The 15,523-nt window shown below is 38.0% G+C and overlaps 1 protein-coding gene across 1 annotated transcript in view; it reads left to right on the top strand.

Moving 5' to 3' along the window:
* LOC121443477 (highly divergent homeobox) overlaps positions 1–15,523 on the top strand; it is a 101,709-nt gene that overhangs the window by 66,626 nt on the left and 19,560 nt on the right. The window contains exon 5 of the mRNA XM_041645225.1: positions 14,657–14,864. Coding sequence (XP_041501159.1) covers positions 14,657–14,864 — 208 coding nt within the window. The remainder of the gene's footprint in view (positions 1–14,656; positions 14,865–15,523) is intronic.

Here is a 15,523-nt window from a genome sequence, read left to right as displayed (position 1 = left end):
ACTCTTTTCCTACTTTTAGGATCCTTTTTCTCCTACTGAGTTTCCTCATCCAGCCTTAGTATGAGGGTTTGTGCCTTGTCTTACTGAAACTTGATATGCCATATTTGGTTTATCTCTGGGAGACCTGCTCTTTTCTGAAGGGTAGTGGATATGGGAAAGATGGGAGGTGGGGTTAGAAGAGGAAGGAAAAACTGCAGTCAGGATATAATATATGAGAGAAGAGTAAAGAAAAAAGAAAAATTGCATGAAATGATCTGAAATGAATCTCGTGTATTACAATAAATAATTGATGAAAATAATTGTACTAATCAATTGTGGGGATAGTAGTTTGTATGCCATTTGAAGGGCATTTATATGAGGTTGAGATTATTATGGTATTGTAAATATTTAATAATCTTTCTTTAAGGAACTGGTGCCTTCTTTTGGTTGTGGGTTTTTTTTTTTGTATTTTTTCCCATTTACTGGTTTCTGTGTTACAAAGACTTCCCCAATTGAGTTTCCTACTCTCATTCAGCTTAGAGGTAGGAAGAAAAGATAAGATTTGGCTTTGTGCAAGGGTATTACATGGTTTCAGCCCATACTTAAGGGTCATCTCAGAAGATCCCGAGGGAAGTATTTTTAAAGAACAAGTGACAAAACATAAAATTCTTCCAGATGAAATAACATTTTTTTTTCGAAAATATAAAGAGAAGATGAGGGGCAAAGTTCTCTCCAAATAAATACAACTCTAAAAACATGTACTGTCCTTTATTTATGGCTAGAAACCAAATATGAGTGAGTACATCCCATGTTCCTCTTTTTGGGTCTGGCTTACCTCACTCAGGATAGTGTTTTCTATTTCCATCCATTTGTATGCAAAATTCAAGAAGTCCTTGTTTTTTACTGCTGAGTAATACTCTAATATGTATATATTCCATACTTTCTTCATCCATTCTTCCGTTGAAGGGCATCTAGGTTGTTTCCAGGTTCTGGCTATTACAAACAATGCTGCCATGAACATAGTTGAGCATATACTTTTGTTGTATGATAGGGCCTCTCTTGGGTATATTCCCAAGAGTGGTATTGCTGGATCCAGGGGTAGGTTGATCCCGAATTTCCTGAGAAACCGAAACACTGCTTTCCAGAGTGGTTGCACAAGTTTGCATTCCCACCAGCAATGGGTGAGTGTACCCCTTTCTCCACAACCTCTCCAGCAAAGGCTATCATTGGTGTTTTTTATTTTCGCCATTCTGACAGGTGTAAGGTGGTATCTTAAAGTTGTCTTGATTTGCATTTCCCTGATTGCTAAGGAAGTTGAGCATGACCTTAAGTGTCTTTTGGCCATTTGAAGTTCTTCTGTTGAGAATTCTCTGTTCAGATCAGTGCCCCACTTTATAAGTGGGTTGATTAGCCTTTTACGGTCTAGTTTCTTGAGTTCTTTATATATTTTGGAGATCAAACCTTTGTCAGTAGCAGGGTTGGTGAAGATCTTCTCCCAGTCAGTGGGTTGTCTTTTTGTCTTAGTGACAGTGTCCTTTGCTTTACAGAAGCTTCTCAGCCTCAGGGAGTCCCATTTATTCAATGATGCCCTTAGTGTCTGTGCTGCTGGGGTTATACATAGGAAGTGGTCTCCTGTGCCCATGTGCTGTAGAGTACTTCCCACTTTCTCTTCTATCAGGTTCAGTGTGTTCGGACTGATATTGAGGTCTTTAATCCATTTGGATTTGAGCTTATAATTCATGTTCCTAGAGAAGCTAAATAAGAAGGTGAATCCAAAGACAAACACATAGGCATCCTCAGGAATATTAACCTTCATCAGGCGATGAAAGGAGACAGAGACAGAGACCCACACGGGAGCACCGGACAGAAATCTCAAGGTCCAAATCAGGAGCAGAAGGAGACGGAGCACGAGCAAGGAACTCAGGACCACGAGGGGTGCACCCACACACTAAGACAATGGGGATGTTCTATTGGGATCTCACCAAGGCCAGCTGGCCTAGGTCTGAAAAAGCATGGGATAAATCCGGACTAGCTGAACATAGCGGACAATGAGGAATACTGAGAATTCAAGAACAATTGCAGTGGGTTTTTGATCCTACTGCACGTACTGGCTTTGTGGGTGCCTAGGCAGTTTGGATGCTCACCTTACGAGACCTGGATAGAGGTGGGCAGTCCTTGGGCTTCCCACAGGTCAGGGAACCCTGATTGCTCTTCGAGCAGATGAGGGAGGGGGAATTGATCGGGGGAGGGGGAGGGAAATGGGAAGCGGTTGTGGGGACGAGGCAGAAATCCTTAATAAATAAATAAATTTAAAAAAAATAAAAAAAAAAATAAAAAAAAAAATAAAACCTGATTGAACTGTCAAAAAAAAAAAAAAAAAAACATGTACTGTCCTATTCAGAGCTTTGCTTTTTCTTATTTTGATCTGGGTGTAAATCAATTTCAATCCTGTGTTGCTGAGTATGCTGCTGTGTGAGCGTGTATACTAACAATGAAAAAGAAATGCATCAGAAACATCCTGTTTTCAAAGAGTTTTGAGTACAGCAAGAGGATGATCCAAAAGAAAAAAAAAATTACCAGAGACCATATGAATGTGGAATTGTAGAATGGAGAACCTAAGTAAAGACCACAAATAGGGAAATGTGGGGCTTGTGTTTTTTTTTTCAGTTTTATTTTTAAAAATCAAAGATGCTTGCTCTCTAAGCCATGGCCTACACTTAAGCCTCAGTTACCGTGCCAGAAGAGAACTAGCTAGCACCTGAAAATTGTCCTCTGATTATCACAAGCACACTGTGACATGTGTGTATCTGAACATGAATACACACACTCTATACATATACAGTATATGTGCACATATACATAAACACTAATAATAAATAAAACACTAGATATGTTTAAATATATTGTTAATTGAAATAGAATTCTATCACTTTGCCCTCCCTTTTCTTTCCTTAACCCCTTCCAAGTTACCCTCTCATGTCTTCCCCAACTCTCAAGTTGATAACCTCTTCTTTGATTATCAGTGTTATGTATATATAGAGAGATCAGGGAGAGGGAGGGAGGGAATCAGCATTTTGAAGTTATTTGTTAATAATTTTTCACAAACTTTCACAAATTCATAAATACAACTTACTGAGTCCCTTGTTGTTTATATATATGACTTCAGGGCTGATCATTTTGCATTAAACATCCCATGGATAGGGGTCATCCCTAGGAGAGGCTAATTCTCCTTCTCCACAGAAAGTTGCCTATATGTAGTTAGTTCTTTGTCTAGGGATGAGACCCCACAAAATTTTTCCCTTTCATAATAATGTACCCATTGTTATTGCCATTGTCCCAGTCTTGTTGATGCCGCCATTTTATGGGTGGATTGTTTCACCACACACTTCCTGGTATTCTGACTCTTACATTATTTCTGCCCTCTCTTCCATGATATGCCCTGAGACATAGATACAGGGGAGATGTTGTGCAGATGTATCTGGTAGGGCTGAGCTCCCTACAGTCTGTTGATCTTTGCATTGTGTCCACTTGTAACATGGTAGTCTTTTTTTGCTGTAAGGAGGGACTCCATTGATAAAGGGTGGTAGGATAAGTTTTATTTAGAATGTAGTAAAGAATTATGTTGGTCTAGCAAAGTGGCAGAAATAGATTCTTTTCTAAGGTTCATGGCCCTGAGAAGCTGGCTGTACTCTCAATACCAGGCATGATTTCCCTCCTACTGAGTGGGCCTTAAGTCCAATTAAGACACCTGTTGATTGCCATTGACATGAGTGTGCCATTTATTGTGCTTTTTATGTATATCTTACCATCATGGTCAGTGTCATGATTCCTAGATGATGTAGCTGGGTAGGACTATTTAGCTGCTTCCCTCCCTTGAAAGTTCGCATAGCCTATTCTGGAACCATAGAAACTAGGGCATAGGAAAGAGGCTTTCGGGTCAGATGCAGCTCGAACCAGCTGAGTTTGTGTCCTAAGTTGTGGTGTCTTCAGCAGCAGAATCCCCTTCAAACCCTGAGAGGCAACCAAGGGCTGCTTTCAGTAATCTATATTGTTTCGGCAGTTACTTGGGACTACATGACCAACTATTTGAAAGGAAATTTCTTGTGCCTGGTACTGGGGGTATTGTTAAGATATGGTTCTTGTGGGGAACATTGTGAGCCCAATTGTCTTAACTTCCTTTAAGTTATTTGTATAAAACAGCTAAATAGTTTCAAGGTAAAGTTATACACATTGCAAGTTCTGTAGAATTTGTTTTAAAAACTTACCTACTCTTCCCCTCCTGTCTTTACAATAGCTGAAGTCAAACACTTTTTGTTCCATTGATGATTCCTTTGGTATTTACTTCCATCTGTGAATTAGCTGTGAATTATAGAAACACTCAAAATAAAAGTGGCTTAGACAAACCCTTACAATTTTGTCCAGTGGATATGCTGTCTTCAGCTAATATAGAAATTCTAGAGGAGCCTTAGAGATACTAATGCATTCTATCTTTTTTTTCTGTCACTTGTATGGTACAACACTTCTTCAAGATCCATAATGATGGCATATATAGCTCCTAGTAATACAACAGAGAGAAGAGAAAATACCAATAGTCATTCAAAAAGAGACTGTAGAAACTAGCATTAAACACTTTCACTTCCATCAAATTGGCTAAAGATTTGTCACATGGTCATAACCAAACTGTAAGGGAAGCTACAAATAGAGTTTTACTGTGTCAATCACGGGCTCAGCTAAATAAACCTGTTATTACTCTCAAACAAGGGAGATCAAACATGAGGAATATCCAGCTGGCTCTCACAAATCTGTTTACATTTCCACTTTTTGAAGCTATTTTTCCATGTTAGTGTCTGTTAAATTTTTGCTATAAATTTTAAGGCTTTTAAAAAAATCTTCTTACATTGCTTCCTTAATCTTTTCATTTACTTATATTCATATCTTCCCTAATATCCTCCCTTAATGTTGTTTAGTATAATATTCAACATGAACATTAGGTTTTTAGGGTGATCTGGCATGATAAACCAGGGGTGATTCAGCCAGTTCAGTCAGCTAGGCAGAAGTCCCCTTCTTTCTTTACAGCTCTATATGTCTTCCTCCTAAAACTGAGGCTTCATTAACAAGGGCAAGCATCCTCCAAAGAGGTGGACTATTCTTCCGAGAAAGGTATATAAGTAGTAGCACTTCCTGTGAGACCCTCCAAAGAAACTTGCAAAAAATTGACATCATTAGAATGTAAATACTCGATACCTTCCAACGATGTGCTGCAATTCTGTTTTCCTTTAAGGACAATATACTTTACTCCCTTGGAACTTAAAATCTACTTAGTTTTTGCTTTGGGGTTTGTGAGACAAGGTCTCCCTTGTGTAGCTCTGGCTGGCTAATACTCATCATGTAGTCTAGGCTGCCATGGAATTTGTGGAAGCCTCAGCCTTTCATGTGCTAGCGCTATCAGTGTGTGCAACCACAGTATCATTCTTACGTTGTCCTTTTGATATTTGCATGTTTGCTTTTTAGTTTTCTAAACTTGATCATTTTTCCTCAAACCTTCTCAATACTTCCCCACAGTATCGGTTTTGTCATCTTGAAGATATGTTTTCTGAATCTGATGACTCACTCCTATCTGTATTGGTTACTTTCTTTACCAGGGACACAACTATTCCTCTGTGATTCTTCCTTTTAACCTGCATTTCTTTCTACTCTGCCTTCTGCAAATTTTATGTTGAATCTGCCACTGGTGATAATAAGCACTTTGTGTTTCAGGGCTTCACGAGACCTTTTGTACTTCCAAACAAAGGACATAATGATAAATTATTTTTTTTAAAAAAAGTTTGCTTCCCAAATGCAAGGTAATATAGCCCTAGGATTCCTGGCGAGGATTCTCTCAGTGAGTTTTAGGAATGTACTATTTTTTGTTTTCTCTTTTCTTTTAAGACAGTGCTATTGATATGAAGACCGCAATCAGGTTTTACTGTGTGCATAATCTACTACTATACCTACAAAAGCTCATAATATTCAAGACAATGATGAAGTGATATTTTATTTTTCCTTAAAATTGGGAAAATCTCCTTTTCTTTCTAACAAATTTCTAACTTGCTAGCATGCTAACAGCAGAGGGAAAGTTTGGAGACATGATGAGTTACAAATGGACTTTTTCTGCAATATTTGATAAATTGCTCTGAGAAAGAATTTTTGCCAGAAAAAATATCTTCTTGAGATTTCAGAAGAAACTACTCATATGTTGTTAAGAACAGAGGACCTTCATAGTACTGATTGCTAAAGTGAGCTTTGCTTCTAGATGCCTAGTCAACCATTACTTATGGTATAATTTTTGACATTTTAGATTTGTTTTTCTTGTTATGTCATATTATCTCCTTGATTCATGGAAGATGCATTCCAATACCTCTAGTGTATTTCTGAAACTGAAACCCTTTGTATACTGATTTTAGCTTGTGTATACATGTCTATGAGAAGGTTAGGTACAATACAAATTAACAGCAATGGCTGATAACAAATAAAACAATTATAACTCTGTGCTGTGATAAGAGCCATGTGACTGTGGTCTCACTGCTGAAAGTCAAGACAAATGTCTCTATTTACAGACTGCAGTTGACTACTGGCACACGATTCCTAGGGTTGTTATTAAGTATTATTAGTTACATATGTGTGCCTCTTAAATTTTAAATATTATTTCCTGGATTCCTGTCTATTGTTCATTGATTTATTCATTTAACAACTGTGCACAGAGCACATACCATGTGCCAGAATATTCTGTTCTGTATTGTATAAAGATTGCATTTTTTTGTTTTGTTTTTCAAGGCAGGATTTCTCTGTATAGCTTTGGTGCCTGTCATGGAACTAGCTCTTGTAGACCAGGCTGGCCTTCAACTCACAGAGATTTGCCTGCCTCTACCTCCCGAGTGCTGGGATTAAAGGCACGTGCTACCACCGCCCTGCTCAAGTACAGATTTCTTAAGGAACTTGCGGGTGCTTTAATGTCTTGGAGCTTAAGTTAGTCATAAGCAAAAATATATTTCACAAGGCTGTAGAGAAACTATATAGGAACACTGCTTGGGGGTACTTATAAATACTCAAAAACCTTTAGTATTTATAAATCCTCCATCTTGCTGCAATTCTTTTATAATGCCTGTATTTTTCATCTGTGTTTGGGTTATGGTGGACAGGTCCAAATGTACCCTTTTATGGCCAAATGTTTGTATAAACAATACATGATTATACATTTTGTAAAATTTTAATAAATTGCCTGGAAAATGAATGTACATTTTAAAATTTAAGACTATATTTATTTTTAGAGGAGTATAGATAGACTTGAAATATCTTTAAACAGACCAATATTTTTCAATTATATAGTAAGCTATTTTCTTTGTTTGTTTGTTTATTAAAACAGAATTTCACTCTGTAGTTTGGCTAAGTAGCTGAGATTAACAACCTTGTATCACAACAGTTCCCTCCCTTTAGCCTCCTAAGTGGTGGAATTATGACAAAAGTCACAAAACCTGCCTTCTATTGTTCATCACAGACATTAATTTCATGCCAGTGAACACTGAGGCAGAGCACTTGCTTAGCATGTGCAAAACACAGGGTTAAATCCCCAACACTGAGAAAAAGAAGTCAAGTCTTTAGGGGACTGGGAGTGTATTTCAGTGGTAGGGTGCTTAGTATGCATAGCTTTAACCCTGACATTGAAAAAATGCTTAAAATGATAAAGTTTATGTGCTAGTATTTGATTTATAGCTTTAGGCCTAGCACTCAGGAGATAGAAGCATATTTTTAGGCCAGTTTGTAGGCCTAGAACTACATGGTAAGTTCTAGGCTAGCCCAGAGCTGTATAGTGATATACTATTGCTATAAAGAAGAAGAGGTAGAGGGAATAAGCACCCTGAGATTAATTCAGTGCCCTGTTATTACATGGTCTTTTTCCTTTCCCTCTATAAAATTGAAAGATTTAGTTAAATATGAAAAAGTCTTTGCTATACTATGTCATTTTGATTAAATGGTCTAGCTTGCTCTCTTTGTAACACTTGTTTACAAATTTGGTTTCTATTTGCTTTTCTATGTATGTAACCACTACTGTATGATAAGTTCAATTTCTTTTTTTTTATTGAAAAAAATTTCCACCTCCTCCCAGCCTCCCATTTTCCTCTCCCTCCTCCCACTCCTTTTCCCCTCCCCCCACTCCTCTCCCCCTCCTTCTCCAGTCTGAAGAGCAGTCAGGGTTCCCTGCCCTGTGGAAAGTCCAAAGTCCTCCCCCCTCCATCCTGGTCTAGGAAGGTGAACATCCAAACTGGCTAGGCTCCCACAAAGCCAGAACATGAAGTAGGATCAAAACCCAGTGCCCTTGTCCTTGGCTTCTCATCAGCCCTCATTGTCCGCCATATTCAGAGAGTCCGGTTTTATCCCATGCTTTTTCAGTCACAGTCCAGCTGGCCTTGGTGAGCTCCCAATAGATCAGTCCCACTGTCTCCGTGGGTGGGTGCACCCCTTGTGGTCCTGACTTCTTTGCTCATGTTCTCCCTCCTTCTGCTCCTCATTGGGACATTGGGAGCTCAGTCCGGTGCTCCAGTGTGGGTCCCCATCTTCATCTCCATCCATCGCCAGATAAAGGTTCTATGGTGACATGCAAGACATTCATCAGTATGGCCATAGGATAGGGTCATTTCAGGTTCCCTATGCTCAGCTGCCCAAGGAACTAACTGGGGACATCGCCCTGGGCACCTGGGAGCCCCTCTAGGTCCAAGTCTCTTGCCAACTCCAAGATGGCTCCCTTAATTAAGATATGTGCCTCTCTGCTCCCCTATCCAACCTTCCTTTATCCCAATCATCCCGTTTCTCCAAGTTCCCCCCATCCTCCCCTTCTCACTTTTCTCTCCCCATCTCCCCTTACCCCCCTCCCACCCAAGATCCCAATTTTTTGCCCGGCAATCTTGTCTACTTCCCATAACCAGGATAGCTATATGTTTTTCTTTAGGTTCACCTTCTTATTTAGCTTCTTTAGGATATCAAATTATAGACTCCGTGACCTTTATTTATGGCTAGAAACCAATTATGAGTGAGTACATCCCATGGTCATCTTTTTGGGTCTGGGTTACCTCACTCAGGATAGTGTTTCCTATTTCCATCAATTTGCATTCAAAATTCAAGAAGTCATTTTTTTTTTACTGCTGAGTAGTACTCTAATGTGTATATATTCCACACTTTCTTCATCCATTCTTCCATTGAAGGACATCTAGGTTGTTTCCAGGTTCTGGCTATTACAAATAATGCTGCTATGAACATAGTTGAACAAATGCCCTTGTCATATGATCGGTCAGGGTGTGGTAACATAAATCTTTCATTGTAGAACATGGGAGTCAGAGGCACTTGTTTTTCTACAACTATAAAGCCAGCCTGCTCTACATAGTGTGACTAAATAGTGAGATACTTTCCAGAGGATGCCTGAGTAACAGCACATGAAAGTGATATACTTATATACTTAAATAGGTGTACACATATTAATATATACATACAAAATTATAATACAGAATAAATGGCTCAGGGGGCATAGTTCAGTGATTAAACACTTGCCATGCAAATTTTAAGGACTTGAGTTCGAATCCCAAGAATCCATGAAAAGCCAGTATGTTAGTACGTGTCTTTAATCACACTGTTCCTAATGTGAAATGCAAGGCAGAAGCAGGAGAATCTCTGGAAGCTCAATAGGCAGGTAGACCTTGCCTTGAACATGGTAGAAGCCAGAGACTCACACCCAAAGTTCTTCTCTGACCTCCACCAGCAAAATAGGACATGTACTGAATTCAGATATGGAAACACACACACACACACACACACACACACACACACACACACTATACATATATATATCACACACAAACTAAACTTTAGAATATATTCAGAGTATTGTCCAATTTGTGGCTGAACTTTAAATCTGTAATTTATTTTTAATTCATCTTGGTATAAGGTAAAAGATTTAGGTTGAAGTCCATTTTTATTTATTTTTTGATGGAGATACATCTGGTCCAACATTGCCTCTTAAAGACTCCCTGTAGCTTGATTGAATACATTGTACACCTTTGTAGGAAGCCAAATAACCGATCATACTTACCCAATTTTTGAGTCTTCTATTCCATTCCCTTAATCTAATATGTATTAAATATGGCTTCCTTCTACTTAATTTTAGCTAATTCTTTTCCTTTTTAAATTATTGTAGCTTTTAGCATATGAGTCCTATATATACATATTGTATCAAGTTTTTGTGTAATTATTTTGTTTTGGGAGGATAGAATAAAGTGGAGGACTGGGAGTATAGCTCAGGGGTAAAGAGTCTACCTACTGTCCCTGCTAGGTTTAATCCTTAGAACCATGAAAAGGAAGAAGAAAGTAATATCTTTTTTTTTTTTGCTTTTTACAAGTCAGGGTTTCTCTGTAGCTTTGGGGAATATTTTTAATTATAACTTCAGTCTGTTCACTTTTTCTTAAAGACGGGATTTCACTATTTAGCCCTGTGTGTCCTAGAATTCACTTTGTAGACCAGGCTGGCCTCAAGCTCACAGAGAGCTACCTGCCTCTGTCTCCAGAGTGTGTTAGGATTAAAGATGTGCGCTAACATATCCAGGTCAGTATGTTTACTTTTACTACATAGATCATAGAAAGCCAATTGGTTTCTTTGTGATGATTAGTATTCTCACTTGCTAATTTCACTCACTAGTTGTTGGAGTATTCCGTGGGATCATAAACTATATCCTCTACTCTGCAAATAGGTTGAGCTTTAGTTCTTCCTTTCTGGTCTGTGTATGCTCCTGTACTGTCCATAAACTGGTATGTGTGTTAAAATCACTTCTATACTGAGTACAAGTAATCAGAATGGATATCTTGTTTACTCTCATTAGAATTTTTTTTAGATTCTTCTACTTTTTACCATTAAGCATGAAACTATCTGCAGGCTGTGGAGTTCTGGGGAGTTCTTTACAGGATAGTTTTTAATGCTGAACTAAATTGTGTTAACAGTTAAATTACTAGTCAAGTAATTTGTTCATACTGTGGTAATTCGCACTTTTGAAAGAACTGCTCCATCTTATCCAAGTTATCCATTGTGTGTACAGAATTGTTTATATAGTTCCTTTATTATTTATTTTGTATCTACAAAGTCTATAGCAATATACACTGTCTCAAAAAACCCAAAAGAAATTATTAATCATTTGAAAATTTCATATACATGATATATTTTGATCATATTAATCCCCAACAACCCTATAACTTCTCTCAGATCCACTTCCTCCCAATTTCATGTCTTTTCCCCTTTGATTAAATATAGATTACTTTCTATAAGTGTAATATAGCTAAACACAGTTTCCCCTACATCTACTCATCCCATTTCCTTCCCATCTTTTCTATCCTGATCTACTCCCTTTCTATCTCTCATGTCCTATTTTTTTTTAAAAAGTCCAGTTTATATTGGTCATATACTCATGGATATAAAGCCATCAACTGGAAGCTGTCAACCTGCCAGTGGCTTACACCTTAAAGAAAACTCACTTTCCTTGCCTCAGAAACTGCTAATACCTACCTATTCAACTTAGGGTAGAGGTTTATGAGTGAGCCACTTATCCTCCATGTTGAAATGTTGATTGGCTTGAAGTTGTGTAGCCAACCACATCTGCTGTGAATTCATGAGAACCACAGTCTAATGTCCTGACCTTCTGTCCTTCATTCTGCTCCCTCCAAACCTCTAATCATTTTTTATTGATTTTTATTGAGCTCTACATTTTTCCCTGCTCCCCTCCCTGCCTCTCCCCTCCCCTTCAACCTTCTCTCAAGGTCCTCTTGCTCCCAATTTACTCAGGAGATCTTGTCTTTTTCTACTTCCCTTGTAGATTAGATCTATGTATGTCTCTCTTCTTAAAAGTGTTCAGATTCTTCTTCTGAAATACTCACTGAGCCTTGGAGAGAAGAATGGAATATAGATGTCTCATTTGTTGTATACACACCGTGCACCCTTATTCTCCATACTTTCATTAGTTGTGAGTTTCTACATTAACTGCCATGCACTGCACAAAGACATTTCTCTAATGAGATCTGGGAACTGTACCAATCTGTGGGTATGAAGACACAAATTGGATAGAACCAAACATGACTGGCAAAGAAAGAAAAAAGATTAATGAGATGATTCCTAAGGGTATTCAGCTATAATCATACATTGTTGCCTAGCCCAACTGTCATCAGAGAGGCTTCACCCAGCAATTGATGGGAGCCAAATATTAGGCCAAGTTCAGGGAATTCTGTTGAAGAGAGAGGAAGGACTGTAGGAGCCAGAGGAGTCAAGAACATCATGAGAAAATCCACAGACTCAACTAGCCTGCATTTATAGGGGCTCACAGAGACTGAATTGACAACTAATGAGCTCATATGAGACCGACCTAGGCACTCTGTGTATATGTGACAGTTGTGTAACTTTGTCTTCTTGTGAGACTCCTAACAGTGAGAACAGGGGCTGTTGCTGACTCTGTTGCCTTTTGGGACCAGTTACTCCTACTGGGTTGCCTTAATAGGAAAGGAGGTGCTAGTCTCACTGCAACTTGTTATACCATGACTGACTGACAGAAATCCATTATCTGAAGAGAAGCAAAGAAGGAGGAGTAGTGGGAAAGGAGAGGAGGAAGGAGGAGGAACTGGAAGAAAAGGAGTGAAACTTTGGTTGGGATGTAAAAATAAACAAAGAAATGAATGAATGAATAAGAACAGCAAAAAGGATACAAATTTCAAGACAGTGTGATACTATGTCCCCTCTGGGGCCTGTGATCTCCCAACCCACGGGTTCTTGACCGGATTTACAGAACTAGGTAAGCGTTTTTTCTCATAGAGTAGGCCTTTAATCCAATCAGAAAATGGTTGATTATTCCCACAACATTTGTGCCACTGTTTCACTGGCGACAGCGTCTTGCCACACTGATCAGCAGTGGACCTCATCGCTTTCACAGCTCACTAGGACTCTTGAGGACTTTTTGCTCTCAGCACCCAACATGACACCTCCTGGTACCATGACTGCTAGTCAGCCAGGAGGAAGCTTCCTACTTGGTACTAACTTAATTCCTCCATGTTCTGTGACTATAGTGTGGAGTATCTTCAGCAATAAAGTCTTACCATCACGTTCTGGTAGGCAACCAAGAGCAATGGCAGCAGCCTGCATTATTTTGAGGGTATCTGGTCACCTCTGACCAACAACTTCAGGGGAGGTGGATTTTAAAGATGTTTTATGTTTATGCTGCAGAAATAGAATAGAAATTCGGGCTATACACTGGGATAAAGTATTTGTCCAGCACATATCTAACAAAGAATTAATACAGAGTATTTAAAAATGCAAAACACTCCTTTAAATACTTCAGTTAGAAGACACATTTTACTGAAGAGGCTATAGGAATAGCAAACAAACATGTGGAATGATTTTTAACATTACTAGTCATTAGGAAAACCAAAATGAATTCCATGAATTTTAGTGATTGAGCCTTGCTTAGCATAAGTATAACCCTGGGTTCAATACTCAGCATAACAATATAATTAAACCCTGGAATAATAGAATAATATATATACATATATCTTGATATTATTAAACATTGGAAAGATCTTTCATACATTGTTAAAAAGATTATAAAATGAAAATTTATATCCATACAAAAAGTTATATATGACTTTTTATAGGAATATTATATGTTATAGCCAAAATCTGGGCACAAAATATGTCCAGTTTTCTGTGTGTGTGTGTGTTTTGCCAAGTAGCCCTGACTGGCCTGGTACTATTTGTGTATCCCAAGTTAACATTAAACTCACAGCAACCTTAATGCCTCAACCTCCCGAGTGCTAGAATTGCAGGCATGTTTCACCACACTTGGCCTACTGTTTTTGATATTGTTCTATAATACTTTAAGTCATAATTCACAAGAAGCAAATTGAAGAATAAACAAAATATGTCTCTGAAATTTGAAAAATTTGTGACTCTTCATTTATTTTTTATCTTGATAAAATGTATTTGAGCTAGCCATGGTTTCTTGTACCTGTAATCTTAGCACTGAGAGGACGAAGGCAAAAGGATTGCTTTTAGTTTAAGGTAGCACAGGCTGTGTTGTGAGCTCCTGGCCAGCCTGGATTACAGGGTGGGAGTCTTTCTTTAAGACTGCACAAAGGCAACAAAAATTAAGACTAATGATATAGTTCAGTAATAGTTTATTTGGCTCTCTGAGTTTGGTTCCAAATATTGATTAAAAAATAACCATCTTTAATTGGTTCTAAGTCTAATAAAATCAAAAATTTAGACTACTAGAAGCAGGTATTTTGAAGCCAAAGATATACAGAGAGGGAACATGAGCGACAGTTGTAGCTGTAAGCCTAAATTCATTTATCCATTTTAAGAATTTGGTAAATTATTTTCCTTAGAAATAAAAATAAAAGCAGGAACAAAAGCAATGTTTAATAGCCTGCATGTCATTTGAAAGTCTAAATATTTAAATAGATACTCTCTTTTGCTAAAAACAATTTTTTAGTTTTGCTTAGTGCCATAAAAGTTTTGGTGCTTCATGTGTTTATGTGTCCTTTCTAATCATATTTTACGCTTCATTTGTTTGTTATTCTAATGCCTGGGTTGTCTAAAATTGCTTATATTTCTCTTACAAAGACTTGGATTGGGAATCGAAGAAGAAAATATCGTTTAATGGGAATTGAAGTTCCACCTCCAAGAGGAGGCCCTGCTGATTTCTCTGAGCAGCCTGAGTCTGGTTCTTTGTCTGCACTCACACCAGGAGAGGAAGCTGGGCCTGAAGTAGGAGAGGATAATGACAGAAATGATGAAGTGTCCATCTGTTTGTCCGAAGCAAGCTCTCAAGGTACTTTACTGCATCTCCTAATAACAGCCTTTGGAAAATTCTTATATTTTTACTTGCTTTTCAGTGTACTGCACTTTAAGTAAAGAGTGTTCAGAACATACGACCATGTGTTTGAAAGAAACAGATTTGTTTTTAACGCTTCTATGTAAAAAGTCTTCCATATCAAGTCATCACAAAGAATCACATCACATCACATCACATCACATCACAGTAGTGATGCCCTACTTTTAAAAATGTTAGCTATTACAATAGTCCTTATACTAGAATCAGGTAAATGATTACATTTGGAATTCTAATCAGCTAGGCGAGAAATTCCAAATATTTCAACAAGTATGGTATATTAAGATGAATAATAGGCTTGTGAGCTGAGATACTAGTTGCCATTCAGTGCTTTTCCCCTAGCAAACTGTACAGTGTCAGGCAAAGTATTTAACTCTGCTCATTAGACTTCCCTTCTTTTCCTATTAAAGGAAGTTAAACAGGCTCATCTTTGTATTACCTCTCAATGATTCCCTGAATAAGTCTGCGTGCTAGAGCCAAGATTAATACCATGTACCCAAGAGAAATATTCGATTTAACTTCGAGCACAGAAATAAATAGTCCTGGTATCATATTTACATTATATATAATGAAAATATTCCTCATAAATATAAAATCCA

This window comes from Microtus oregoni, unplaced genomic scaffold, assembly GCF_018167655.1.
Source record: "Microtus oregoni isolate MIOR12 unplaced genomic scaffold, Mior012 000107F_ref0000227, whole genome shotgun sequence".
Classification (NCBI taxonomy): domain Eukaryota; kingdom Metazoa; phylum Chordata; class Mammalia; order Rodentia; family Cricetidae; genus Microtus; species Microtus oregoni.
This window is presented reverse-complemented; position numbering and strand designations above follow the sequence as displayed.